The following is a 13784-nucleotide window of genomic DNA, read 5'->3' as shown; positions in this document are numbered from 1 at the left end:
GGATCGGCAGCCGTCCTTGAAATGTCACCGGATGCGGTTCAACGGTCGTCCTTCGAAATGACGCAACATCGGCGACGGTCGCGTCGGACGCGTTCGAACCCGTTCGGGCGCGGTCGCAGTTATCCTTAAATTTTTCCCCGGACGAGGCGCGACGGTTATTTTTGAATCTTCCCTCGTTCTGTAACTTATCGTTAGTACGCTCGACCGCTATCGCTACGTACAAGACGCGTGGAAGGGTAGAGTTCAACGCGATAAAGAGACACGGTTTGATAGGGAAAAAAAAAAGAATTTATTTGTATTCTGCCATTAATACATATAATATATAAAAACTACGGATATACATATTATTTAATAAGATACGTAAAAATATAGCATGGCTGTGTGTAATATATTTTGAGTAACATGGAGAAATATAGTATTTATTATGCTCAATACCAGTGCTGCCAGATTGGGCGGAATTTCGCCGTTTGGGCGGGAATTCGAGCTTAGTTGGCGGGTTAAATTTCTGATTGGCGGAAATCCGCCAAATGGGCCGAAATGAGAAAGAAAAATCCGCAGTTTGGGCTGAAATAGTTACTTGTCGAAAATCTCACCAATTGCAGCCGATTTTGCGGTCGTGCGATTGGCTAGCTTGTATGTTTGGGGCCTGATTCTTGAAAAGTTGCGCATACGATATTTTATAAATTTCACTAGAATATTACATATGATTTTCTAGTGAAATTCATAAAATATCGTATGCGCAACTTTTCAAGAATCAGGCCCCTGTTCGTTTTCGCTGCACTGCTAGTGCAATTAGCTTAGAGTGAAAGAAAGTGTATTTCTAGTTCAACAGTGCAGCGAGAACAGATCCCTGGTGAAATTTACTTTGGCGATGACAATAGCGGCAACGGCATTTCGTGAAAGCATGTGACACCATGATGTAAAAATAAAGGTGCACAAGTTATGTATATGTACCAGTCGCGTGACTGCACAGTTGAAAATAAAAGCCAATTAAAAATGCCAAAGAATGTTAGAATCTGCAGATATCATTGGATTCTAATATTTCTAGGCATTTCTGATTGTCGATTGTTTAGTTCGACTGCGCAGTCACGCCACTGGTACGTACATAACTGGCTATTACGTGTGGAACTGAGAGGTGATAATCGAATGCTATCTCCTGCAAAATGGGAAAATATGCGAAGTATACAAAAAATATAATAAGCCTGAGGCTTATTGCAAATTATGCCGCACTGCCCTAAGGCCCCATCGAACAGACTTAGTGGACCATACCAAAGCTAAAAAACACAAACAGGCCGAAAATGCTTTACCTTTTTGTAAAAACCGTTCTCAGACTACTCTTTTATCTCACGGTATGACACATACTTATTTTCGAGTTTTTATATTTGAAATGTACCCGTCGAGATGTAGGCCGTCCGTAACCGAATCGAGCAACGCGATTGGTCGAATCCTTACGTTACGTCTTACGGAATTTTGTGTGTGGAGCCCTTAAGAGACGATGCAGATCAATCAATTTACAACTTTTTTTATAAGAGCAAAAGATTGATTATTATCGCTTAAGTTTTTATATGTGCCATTGCCTTTATATTGCGTCCTTTGTGCACAAACTATGAACACGCGGAATGTGATGAGAGAGGGGCGGAATTGGACGGATTTACTACCCTCTCGCGGCGGAATCCCTCACTTTGGATTTAGCAACACTGCTCAATACGTATACATAGTAATAATACAGGGTGTCCCATGGGAAGTTGCTGAAACTAATCAGCTGTCATTTTTAAACGTATGCAGTTATTGAAAAAACAAAAATTGCGTTGGAAAGAGGAAAGTCTGCAGTTTTTAATGGGTATAAATAAAATTTAGCAAAATGTTTGTATATCAGTTTATTTTATTAATGAAAAATATGCTAATAATCAAGTAAGCTAATGATAAATATTTTCGAAGTGTGCACCATCTGAATTTGTACAAAAATCAATTCTTTTACGAAAACTTGTGAAAACTTTTTCTAACATGTCGTCTTTAATGTTGCTGACGACCTTTCTAATAGCTACTACTAAATTTGACACTGTTTCTGGATTTCCGGCATAACAATGGTCCTTAATATATCCCCAAAGAAAGAAGTCACATGGATTTAAATCCGGCGAGTACGGTGGCCATTCTAGCCCCCCCTGGGCAAATTTGGGGTATCCCAGACCGATGACTCGATTGCCATAAATTTTATGGATTGTTTCGAAGACCTCCTGGGTTCGATGTGGTGTCGCTCCATCCTGTATGAAATGAAATCCTCTGACCAGGCCTCTTTTTTTTGGATGAGGGAAGAATTGTGTTTCGAGAAGCTGTTTGTAACTTTCACCAGTGACTGTTGATTCGAAGAACTGCAGATAAATTCCTTTTACCGAGATCGCAGCCCATGCTGTTATTTTTTGTTGATGTAAAGGTTTAGCCAGGGAAACGTTGGGATTTTCCGACCCCCAAAATCTATAATTTTGTTTATTAACATAACCATTTCGCCAGAAATGTGCTTCGTCCGTGTAAATTATCAATTTTGCATCAAGTTTTCCATCTTCAAACATTCCATTTATCGTCTTGCAGAATTCCACACGTTTCGTCATAGCGCGTTTGGTTAGCAATTGATGCGATGTTATTTTATAGGGATGCATTTTCAGGAAATGTTTTAAAATCCTGTGTAACGTTGTTTTGGATATTTCAAGAGCTTGGGCAGCTTTCCGAATGGAAGAATTTGGATTCTCTTCAAAATACTTCTTAATATCTTCAATGTTTTCTTCTGCAGCTACAGACACAGAAGGACCTGGCAGATCATGTCTACGGTCTTGGATAGTTCCATACTGCATAAAATTATCGATAATTCTGATACCAATAACCAAAACATTATTTTAATGCAGATTTATTGCCAAAAAATGGAGTGACGTAACGCATACGTTTAAAGAAATAATAAATTCTAACCTTTTCAGAGTGTTTTCGCTCTTAACTTTATATGTTCCGTATCTAGTACGAAACTCCCTGTAAGCATTGCTATAAACATTTCCTCTGGAAAAGAAGCACTTGACAAGATAAATCTTTTCTTCCGTCGTTAGATTACTCATTTTGACGCGCACGGACTTGCATCTACCACAACCAGAATAAAACTGCGGATACTCAGATGAACGACCGTTAACTGTAAGACCCTTTCTGAAGTCATGGAGGGGAGAACCAATCGTTTACTTTCAGCAACTTCCCATGGGACACCCTGTATATTATACGTGCACGCACATGGGAACTCTCGGTATGCAGCGTGTAACTTAAATGTTACCGAAGGCCGCAACGAGCAGCTCGCAATCGAGCAGATCATTGGGGTCGAAGTCCTTGCTGTCCCGTATCGCCCTCGGAGCGTCGGAAGGATCCTCAACGCCCGCGGCGGCGTGCTTGAAGGCGCGCAGTTTAGCCTCGACTCGACCGACGACGCTGGCCATCGTGGCGATGACGCGCTCGGCGCAGTGCCGTAATTCGTAAAGGTAGCGTACCGTCGGCGCGGGCAGGGTCAAATGGCCGGTCGGAGTATCCAGGCGTATGGTCGGCTGGCCGTTGATGCTGGCGAAGCGTATCGTCAGGTCGCCCATTCGCACGGGTGGAGGCGCGATGTGCTCGCCGGCACCGTTAGCCCGCTCGAGGTAGTCGCAGACGATGGCTCTACTGCCCACCAGTCCTTTTCACATCTTGGTGGTCAGCAGTATCTCCTTGCCGGTAGTGTCCCCCATCGCGATTTGCACGGCCACCGCGTCTGCGGTCGGAGGGACGCTCATGTCGATCTCCAGATACTTGTAGCCGGTTCTGGTCAGGTTGTATCTACGACCGAGCAGCCGCGCGCGTCGCGCGTCGACGTTGGGCGTCGCGGCGAGGTCCCCCCACCTGTCGGTAAGATACGAGATTCTGGTGAATTATGATAAAACGATCGATACAACTATGCGCTATCGTCGCATCGCGCGACTCACTCGCGACGTCGTTTCTTCATCGCGCCCCCAGCCTCTTCTGACTGCGGGGCGACGTTCTCCTTCTCCATCTGCTCTAGCGGTGCCTTGATGTGATACATCGCGGACAGGACGTGCGTCTACTCATCCCAAATTAAGGACGCTTTACTGGCGTATCCCCAGCGAGACGCCGTTTATATACCCTTCTCCTCCTATGTAAAGGCGCGTGACGTAGATGGGAATACGCGCGACTAATCAAACGCGACGCTGGAAGGAGCGAGTCGAGCGAGCAGATCCCACAGTTTCCGTAGGATATCCTCCCTCGGACACGTCACGCCGATCACGTCGACATCGAACTCCCCGGACCTCGTCACGGTCTCAGTGAACTTGTACGCGAAGAAGCTATCCCGATGAACGAAGTAGAGGTGTCCATCGGTGTAGCGGTAGGCCGTGCGTACCAACGACGGTATACCCAGGAAAACCGTCTGCAGCGTGTGGTACCCGTGAGCCGTCATATTGCATTCGTCCATTTCCAGTACCGCGTAATCGTTGTATATGACGTAGGTGCGATCCGTGTGCGAGTTCAGCACAGCGTTGATCACCGCGTTTGGCGGAAGCCCGAGATCCGCGACGCGTTGCGGCCACGACACGCGTAACTCGAGAGCGGGATAAGACACCATGTGCACCCATCCATTGGCGAACAGCACCAGGTCCCCCTTAACCGTCTGATACGCCGCCGACAGGCGCGTGACTGCCTTTGGCAGGAACCTCGCGTAATCCTCCAGGACGAACGGTCTGTCGACGATCTTCCCACCCAGACCGATCGACCACGCGTACCGCCCGCGCGTGACGAACAAGCACTTTCCCAGCACGAGCAGGGTGTCAATATGGCGCCAGGCGCACGGATCGGGCGGTTCCGGCGATGTCGTCGTCGTAGTCGTACTCGCGGGCGTCGTAGTCCTTGGTACGACCGTAGGCTCGGCGGGCGCCGCGGTCGACGGCTCGCCCTCCGCGGCGCCGTAGAGATTCTGCACGGCGAGAACGTCCTCCATACCGAGCGCCACCGGCCATTCCACGGCGGGCGAGTACGCGTACATGAGCGAGTTCTCGTCCGTGGTGTGCGACAGACCCAACGAGTGGCCGATCTCGTGAACGAGCATTCGCAGCAGGTAATGCGAGTTCTGCGGATTGGGGGTCAGCGCGATGTGCCACACCTCGCGGTGGTCGACGTGCACCTCCGACACGTCGTCCTGGGCGCCCGTGGGTAACGTCGCGTGAGCGAGCACCTTGCTAGGCCCATCGAGGTCGTCGGGGCAAACGGTGCCGCCGTACCTACGGTCCAGCATCGTGTGCCTACCCTCGCGGAACGCTATGATGATGTCCGGCTCGTTCGTGTCGCGCGAGAACGTCAGCGACGAGTTCGCGGCCCAGATAGCGAAGGCGGTCTCTGTCGTTCGCAAGGTGGTCCGGTCCGCAAGTTGGAAGTTCCACGTAAGATTCAGCCTCGGCCACCGCAACGGCGCGACGCCGAGCCGGCGACTCGGCGCGTCGGTCACCCCGCAGCGCGGTTTGGCCATGTAACGAAGCGTCACGTTGTTCAGCGTACCGTCGACCGGAAGGCGGTAGTACTCTTGAAACAGCGAAACCGCGTGACGCAGCTCGTCGTTCGTGATCAGGGATCGATTGGCGGTGCTGTCGAGATAGCCGTAATGTCGAAGAAAATTGACGGCTCCGTCCCTGCTCCGGTACGCGTCGTACGCAGAAGCGAGAAGAAACGCGATAAGGAGGAACGCGACGATGGCGGACGGCGACATCGCGGCGATAAGGTTCCGCGCGTACGCGTCGCGCGAGCGCGACGGTGCGACTGACGCCGCGCGCAGTTTTGGGGGAGGGGGCGGTCGCGACACGGCGATCCGTCGCTCACGAGGACGCTGTACCTTACCGAGCACGCTCCGAGTACACCTGCGCGCGAGCGCACCGAATGTGGTTACCTCGCGTACCCATGGGTAGGAAAGTCACAGCGTTGTCGGAGGTGACAGCGGTTTTCCATCGTCGCTCTCTAAATATAATGTTCTATAAAAAGAGCGATAAGCGTATCCGCGCGGAGATGAAATCCGCGGAAACGCGATGCATCAGAAACTGGGAAACCGTTTCCTGCAACACGCTCCTTGCGTTACGCGATTCAGCGCATTATGCAGCAGTATCGTTTTCGTTCGCGACGAAGCGTGCAAACGATTAATAATGGAGAACATCGTGGACGCCGTTGGTGGAGTGCACGCCGCATCGGTGATGTTCACCGATAAGGCCGAAACGTTGGCTAAGCGTTTCAACCAAATCGCGCGAAACATGGCCCGCATCAACGCCGAGTTCGACGCGCGAACCGTGACGTACCTGTTGTAGGATATGTACGTACCAAACCGAACAACCGTTCTTCTAATTCTCGCGTATATTATTGTGTATGCGGGTGTAATTGTGTATGCGCGTTCTAGAGGAACAATACGTGCCTATCTGCTGGGGATGGAGGAGGTAATGCGCCAGTAGATGCTGTTCCTCGCGGCAATAGATCGGGACGTTAACGAGAACATCGGGTCTGAATACATCCTCGCCAATACACCACCACTACCGGAGTAAGCGTAACCGTTCGCACTTGTCCAAAGATGTGCGCTTCGTTAGAATAATGCTCACTTGTCCGTACTATCATTTCAGGCAACCGTGAGCGCAATAAGAAGAGGACCACACGCTTGTTTATATTATACGTCATTTCTTTTATATAAAGTTGTAATAATATGATATAATATTTTTATAATTGTAATAATATATGTATTGTATATGAGTATAAGCCTAACAATATATTACGCATCGCGCGCGTGACGATCCATCTGGCACCACCACGCGTGCAGCCTCAGCGCGTTCTCCAGCGCGCAGGTCCCGCTGTGCTCGCAGCAGCAATACGTTCCGGGATCGGAGCTCTCCAACTCGCTGAGACGTCCGACATCCGCGTAGTCCTCGTCGATGGATCTGACGGTCGCGCGACGGTCGCCGATGGGATCGCCGAGGATACCCTCCAGCCACCGTTTCTTCTCCGCGCCTTTCACGTAGACGAGCGCGTCTCCCCCCGTGCCAAATACCGCTCTACGGATGAGAGCGCTGGCGCGTCCGTAGCTCACGGTACCGTCCGTCCAGCGTAGCCCGTGGTGGTTTGTCGTAAGCCAGTGGGCCTGAGACCTCTCGTCCTTCGTCAGGCGCGTCCACGGCACCGGCGCGTAGAACACGTAATGTACCAGCGCCCGTTCCGTCGTGCGCAGCACGGCCACATCCTTCACTGCGAAGCCGCCCTGGATGATGAAGCCCTGCAGGTCGGCGAATATCGGGTCATTGCACATGGGTACAGCGTTTATACGACGCGTCGTACCACGCTCGTCAGCGGGTTGTACTCGACTACGCGATCGTGAAGTATGAGGCAGGAAGCCGTGGTCTCGGGCGGGACGTTACGCCTACAGTCGAACTCTATGCGTACGTCAACGGTGGCGCTCTTCACCGACTCGTTCTGTCTCGAGCAGTCTATCACCACGAGCGGACCGCAGTGTAGGAACTTACTCATCGTCAGCATCGCACCGTCGTCGTCCCGATCGAGCGCGTAATACGCTCTGCGGAATCTGGCGTACATGTCGTACAGCACCGCGTACCGATTTTTCGTAAAGTCCAGATGATTGTCGTCGTAGGGATAGAACTCCGAATTGAGAAACAGCTTCACGTTGGAGAGGTCGCACTCATCGAACAGAGAGGCGTCCTTCGTCGCGACGTTCCTTCGACCGGTCTGCAGCGCGAAGATGACGTAGCGCGGCTTTTCCAGCTGCGTAGCCGCTTTCACGGCCCAGGTGTGCGCGGTCGTGCTATGCAGAAGGGGGAACTCGTACAGGTCTCACGAGTGAAACGCCATGCTGAGAAATCGCCCGCTCTCGAGGGTGCGCAGTAGCCATAGTTTGTTGATCTCGTTCAGGTACACGTGCGGCATGCGCCACTGCACCTTGTGCAGGTCTATCTTCGGCTCGTGTCGGTCGCTCGACAGCATGACGCAGTTGTCGTTGCGCGCACGAATCAGAACGAGCTCGTGTCGCGCGTTGATCACCACGCGTCTGTAGTCTTGCAGAAGCCCAGCAGCGTCCCGAGAGGGACGCAGAAATTGAAATCGCCCGGTCCCGACGTGTTGTTCGCCAAACTCCATCCCGCGTTCTGCAGGATGTTAGCGTGCGCGTAAGTCAGGGACGCGTAGTTCTTGAGCGTGCTCGTGCGTTCTGCAGGATGTTAGCGTGCACGTAAGTCAGGGACGCGTAGTTCTTGAGCGTGCTCGTCACGCCGACGTTTCGGCTCCTGTCTATCTCCACGCCGCACAGTGGAGTATTTGTATGAAAAAGTTGATCAAAAGTCAATTTCTTCAAAATTATTCTCCCATACAGCACAAAAAGTTGAAATAACGTAGCGAAGATGTTACAATGTTGAATAGTAAAATATAAATATTTTTTTCAACGTTGAATCTATGTTGATTCTTCTACATTGATTCTGTATGTTGCTACAACATTGAAACAACATGTAACAAATAGATTTTATTAATTAATGGTCAATTCAAAGTTGTCATTCTTCTTATATGTAACAAATAATTCTATTATATTTAGTAATAATTAATTAATAATGTTAAATCAATAGGTTTGTTCTTTTTTGCTGTACTTCTGAACTAGTGCAATAAGTTAGAATGAAAGAAAGTATATTTGTTTCGCTCCAACTTATTGCACTAGTTCAGAAGTGCAACGAAAAAGAAAAATCCTAAGATCTAACAAAGGTTTCTAATGAATTGCAACGTCTTGTAGATGTTGAATGCAATATCTACAAGACATTGCAATTCAACGGACATTAGACATTTATGCAATATCTTTTCTACGTCGAATCTACATTTTGCGATATTGATAGACCATTGCAATATTGCTATGCAACGTTTCTGAGATGTTGATTTAACGTTTGTGTGCTGTATGGGTCTTGGTCTATATGAATGACTGTCGGAGACAGTTAAATACCTACGAAACTGAAAACCGATATTCTTATGTAGGTATATAATTTTGAAAGTAGTATTCAGTAATGTAATTCTTTGCGCTCTCAATGTCAAACTCAAAGGATTTAGTTGTACTTCAGGGTCCGTCCCTGTAATGTTTTTTGAATGAAATGAAAGAGTAATCTAACCGGATATAATATCAAAAACAATTAGCCGCAAAAAACCGCAGATTGTGTTAACCCTTTGAGGCATAGTGGTATGTATACGTACCATCTATTTATTCTCACATTTTCATGAAATATTTCATATAAATAAACCCCCGTATATAAATTTTCATGTGATTCGGATTTTCTGAAAAATGCGTGCTTCAAAGGGTTAACACTATAACTTATAACTATTATAATATAATATTATAATATAACATTATAAATCCTTATAATCAGCATATATATCATTATTAGCATATTTTAAACCCATATTCATCAAAAAATAATTTTTATCAACTTTTTGATACAAATACCCCACTGTGCGCCGTTGACCTCGTAACGAATCTCGTCGAACAGGAACACCGCGCAGTTGTTCACCAGTCGCGCCTGGTCCGTGTGCGCCGCTCCACCATCTCCCTCTCTAGCCGCCGTCCCGACGATCGAGAACGTACCCTCGATGTAGAAGTAGCTCTCGCAGGGCAACGTGTACAGATCCTGCTGTTGTATGGGAATCCGTATCTCGTCGCTGTGCCCAAACGAGGTGTTGGCGTACGGGTTGTACGTGTGGGTCTCGAGGCCGACGATGCGCTCGTCGAAGACCGGTTCACCGGCGATGTCGAGTACGTCGGCCATCGTCGACGGCGTATTCCAACGAGCAGAGGAAGGTCGCGTTCTCCGCGCTCAGCGCGCCGTTACTGCTCGCGCGCGCGTCCTCCTCGGGGCGGTCGCGCTCCCCGTGGTACCTCTTCTGTCTTCACCACCGCCCCGCAGAACGAGAATCCCACTCGTCTCTACGCAGCGCGCAGCCGTCGCACGTACAGACGCACCGTTATCTCCTCGCCGCGGAAGTCGAGCGGACGGCCGTTCTGATCGACGACGCGCACCGCGATGTCCGTGACGCTCCGCGCGACGACCGGGAGGTAAATAATTTGAGCGGGTCTCTCCGACAGTTTATATCCCGGCGGCACGTTGGGGGAGAACTCGTGTATCGTGTGCGCCGGGCTGTTGTTGCTGTACGCGCCCGCGGTGACGCTGCACTCCACGTGAATGACACTCACACTCATGATGTTCACGGGTTCGTCGGAGGCGTACCACCTGTTGGGCCGAAGAACGCGGGGCGAGAAACCCAACAGCGGGCCGATGGTGCCGGGTCTCGCGAAGTTCACCCTGTAGGCGCATTTTATCTCGCTTCGCATGGTGTTGTCGTTGGCGCGCAGAGCGAGCGCGCCCTCCCCCGCGCTCTCCTCGCCGTCGTACATGTCGTACGCGCCGACGTCGTCGCCGTCGTCGCCGCCGTCGCGCGCCACCGCCTCCGCCGCTCCGCGTCGGCGGTGCAAGGCGTTCGTCAGGAACCGGCTTATGGCGCTGAGCTCGTAGGATCCCTCGGGAATCGTTATCAACGCGTCCTTCTCACCATAGTAGAATCTGTTGTTGGTCGCGTCGACGTTCGGTATCGAGTTGTAGGTCTCGAAGTCCGCGAGACCGAGCTCGTAGCGACCGTCGCTCAGATCGATGGGTGGGAAGTAGCTTACCGTGAGGACGCTGCTTCTACCGGTCAGCGTGAGCGTCAGCGACATGGCGAACCGCTACCACTCGATGTTCCGGAGAAAACGCAGGCACAACTGCCCGCAGATCCACTCGTCGTACGTCTGATAGCGGTGACGATTGTACGCGATTGACGCGTCGTCGCCCAGATAGCGCTCGAGCGCTCGCGGCAGCCGCAGGTTACCGAAACCGTCGAAGTAGACGGCCTTGCCTCCCCTTTTGGCGTACGCCACCCAATGGGTCCCCGGACCCGCGGAGTCGTCGAGGTTCACTATGCCGCACTCGTTCGGATGCGCGCGCGGGTAAGGCGTCGCGCATGAACACGCCCCTGAAGAATGGCACGCGAAGGCGTGCGGCCTCCGCCGCGAGTCGCGCGTCCGTCGTCGCGCCCAGCGGCAGTCCTAGCGTCGACGGGGACGTTTTTTTTTCTTAATACGTCCGCCACTGCCGGACGCACCGCGCCCACGCGCTTACGGCGCGAGATACAGACCGCGCCCTTCCATTGCGCGATTGTGTCACCGCAGTTCCTCCAGCTGACGGCGCTTGGCCTTGTTGTCGTTCACCGCCTTCGCAACGGTGGCCGCGCCGCCGATCAGCGACCCAAGCGCGCTCAGGACCGGCAGGAGCGGCAAGAAGCCGCTGCGTTTCGCTATCTGAAGCCTCCTCGCTGCTCTCTTAATCGGGGTCGTCGTACCCCTCTTCCTCCTCGTCCTCGTTCCGCCAGCCGTTCGCCTCCTTTTCGCGCTCATTCCGAGTTTCGTCTTGGACTTCATGGCCGCCCATACGGCCGCCGCGATGGCTCTCTCGCCGAGGCTCGAGTCGCCCGCCCAGACGCGATCGCGCGCTCTGTCCGCGAGCACCAGGTCGGCCGCGCGCCAATCGTCAGTCCTTTGGCTGCGCGAGTAGGCGATGTCGTGCTCGCGGCAGGCAGCGTCCAACGGATTGACGCTGCGATCGCCCCGCGCGAGTCTCGTGCCGGGTCCGCAGAACTGGTAGCTGGGAACGTGCAGCTCGATCGGTAGAGCTTCTATGGTGTGATTGAGCAGACCCGCGCCGCGAGCGGCCAGACGCATTCGTCGCGCGCCGAAGCGGTCGTAGGCGTGCGCGGAGGTAGCCTCGCGTGCGCGACTGATCGAACCGGTGGCGTGGATCAGCCTATAAATAGCCGGGCGCCTCCGCGCGCGCGAGCGATCCCGCGCGACATGCGCTACGTCAAGCAGCCCGCGCGGATACGGGTGTCGAACCTGTGCGACAGGATCGTGGGTGGGGAGAGGGGAGCGAGCAGACACGGTTCCCTGCTACCGAATACCATACGCGCCCTGGTCTGCGGGCCGTCGGGATGCGGCAAGACGAACGTAGTAATCGGCCTGCTCGAGAGCCCGCACGGCGCGCGCTTCGAGAACGTGTACATGTACTCGAAGTCGCTGCAACAGCCGAAGTACCGCTACCTGGAGCGTCTACTGGGATCGATGGAGGAGATCGGGTACCGCGCGTTCCCTGACAGCTGCGACGTCGTACCGCACGAGGCCCCGCCGCTCTCGATATTCGTGTTCGACGACGTCGCGTGCGACAGGCAGGACGCCATGAGGGAGCACTTCTCGATGGGCAGGCACTCGCTCGTCGACTGCTTCTACCTGTGTCAGACGTACGCCCGGATACCGAAACACCTGCTGCGCGACAACACTAACCTGCTGATCCTCTTTCGACAGGACGGCACGAATCTGAGGCACGTGTACAACGATCACGTGAACACCGACATGACCGTCGAGGAGTTCGTCGCGCTGTGCCGCGACTGTTGGCGCCGACGGTACGGCTTTCTCGTATAGACAAGGACAGCGCGCTTCGCAACGGTAGATACAGGCGCGGATTCACCGTGTCTACGCCGTGCCGTAGACGGCGGGCGAGCGGGGGGGGAGGGGGTAGTCGTCGCCGACATGCTGAACGGGGCGGCCGCGGCCGCGTTGCAGGAGCGCGAGACAATCGCCGAGGAGATCGCGTGCGCGCGCGACTCGATCCGCAGGAAGCACCGGAGTCTCAAAACCGGCAGAATGGAGGACGAGCGGGCTCTGGAGAGCCACTTCAAGCCGATCGTCGAGCCGTTGAAACGGTTGGTCGAGAGCGCCGTCGACGAGCCCGACGTCGCGAACGCGTCCCGCGCGAAGAGAAAGCTCGAGCCCGAGGACGCCAACGCCTCGTCGTCCGCGATGGTTACGCCGCAGAAGCTGAAGATAGGCCGGCAGAGACTGATCGCCATGTCATCGCTGCTGATAAGCTCGACGCCCGCGCTCGACGCGGCGCCTGAGACACTGGTGCCGATGAGCCCGCTGGAGCGATCCGTCGCCGAGGTCATGCGAACGGACGCGAGCAGGGACGCACTGCTAGATACGCTGGGCCCACTGGGTCGGAGGTACGTGGGCGTGCTGTTCACGGACAGCGGCGGCCCCGCCAGCAGGACGAGCGCCATCGATAACGTGTACGGGGTGTTCATCGGCGAGACCGGCACGATGCTCGGCGACAAGTGCTTCGACGTCGGCGCGGACGACTCCATATTCGTGGGCGGTACGCGATACGAGGGTACCCCCGGTCTGTACGAGCTGATCTTTATGCGAACCCCCGACGAGAGCGTGTACAACGTGCACGACACGATGCTGTACCGTAGGATTCTGTTGGCTACAAATGCGCACAAGCAGCAGCATCAGGCGCATGGGCAGATCAAGGGTAACAAGGGCCACAAGTACAGGACGATCATCGCCCCGTTGATGGGCGTTCGCCCGACCGCGGGGCACGGCGGCCCCCGACCATGAGGGTGACCGATAACGCGATCGACTACGTGCACTGGGACGATCCTAACGAGCTGGTGGATCGCCTCAGGCTGATCGAGGCGTCGTGCGACGCGGGCAACGACTCGTACGACGCCGAGTTCCTGTCTATAATAGAGGAGCTCCGAGAGGCGGACGTCTTTGCGCTCTGACGCGCCGGTCGCGACACGTTGATGCCCGTGAACAAGTTCGGCGCCACCCTCGAGCGGAG

At 53.3% G+C, this 13784-nt stretch overlaps 2 protein-coding genes across 2 annotated transcripts; both read right to left on the bottom strand.

The window, feature by feature from the left end:
• Positions 1-4210: 4210 nt before the first annotated feature.
• LOC105282721 (matrix metalloproteinase-17) lies at positions 4211-5773 on the bottom strand. The gene has a single exon (XM_011344945.2). The coding sequence runs from the start codon at positions 5771-5773 to the stop codon at positions 4211-4213; it is 1563 nt and encodes a 520-aa protein (XP_011343247.2).
• Positions 5774-7353: 1580 nt separating this feature from the next.
• LOC113562574 lies at positions 7354-8031 on the bottom strand. The gene is made up of 2 exons (XM_026972347.1): positions 7895-8031; positions 7354-7852 (listed from the first exon to the last, which is right to left on the bottom strand). The coding sequence occupies exons 1-2, from the start codon at positions 8029-8031 to the stop codon at positions 7354-7356; spliced, it is 636 nt and encodes a 211-aa protein (XP_026828148.1).
• Positions 8032-13784: the final 5753 nt, after the last annotated feature.

This window comes from Ooceraea biroi, chromosome 9 (assembly GCF_003672135.1).
Source record: "Ooceraea biroi isolate clonal line C1 chromosome 9, Obir_v5.4, whole genome shotgun sequence".
In the NCBI taxonomy this organism is placed as follows: Eukaryota; Metazoa; Arthropoda; class Insecta; order Hymenoptera; family Formicidae; genus Ooceraea; species Ooceraea biroi.
The sequence above is the reverse complement of the archived record's forward strand: the minus strand, read 5'-3'. Positions and strand labels throughout refer to the sequence as shown.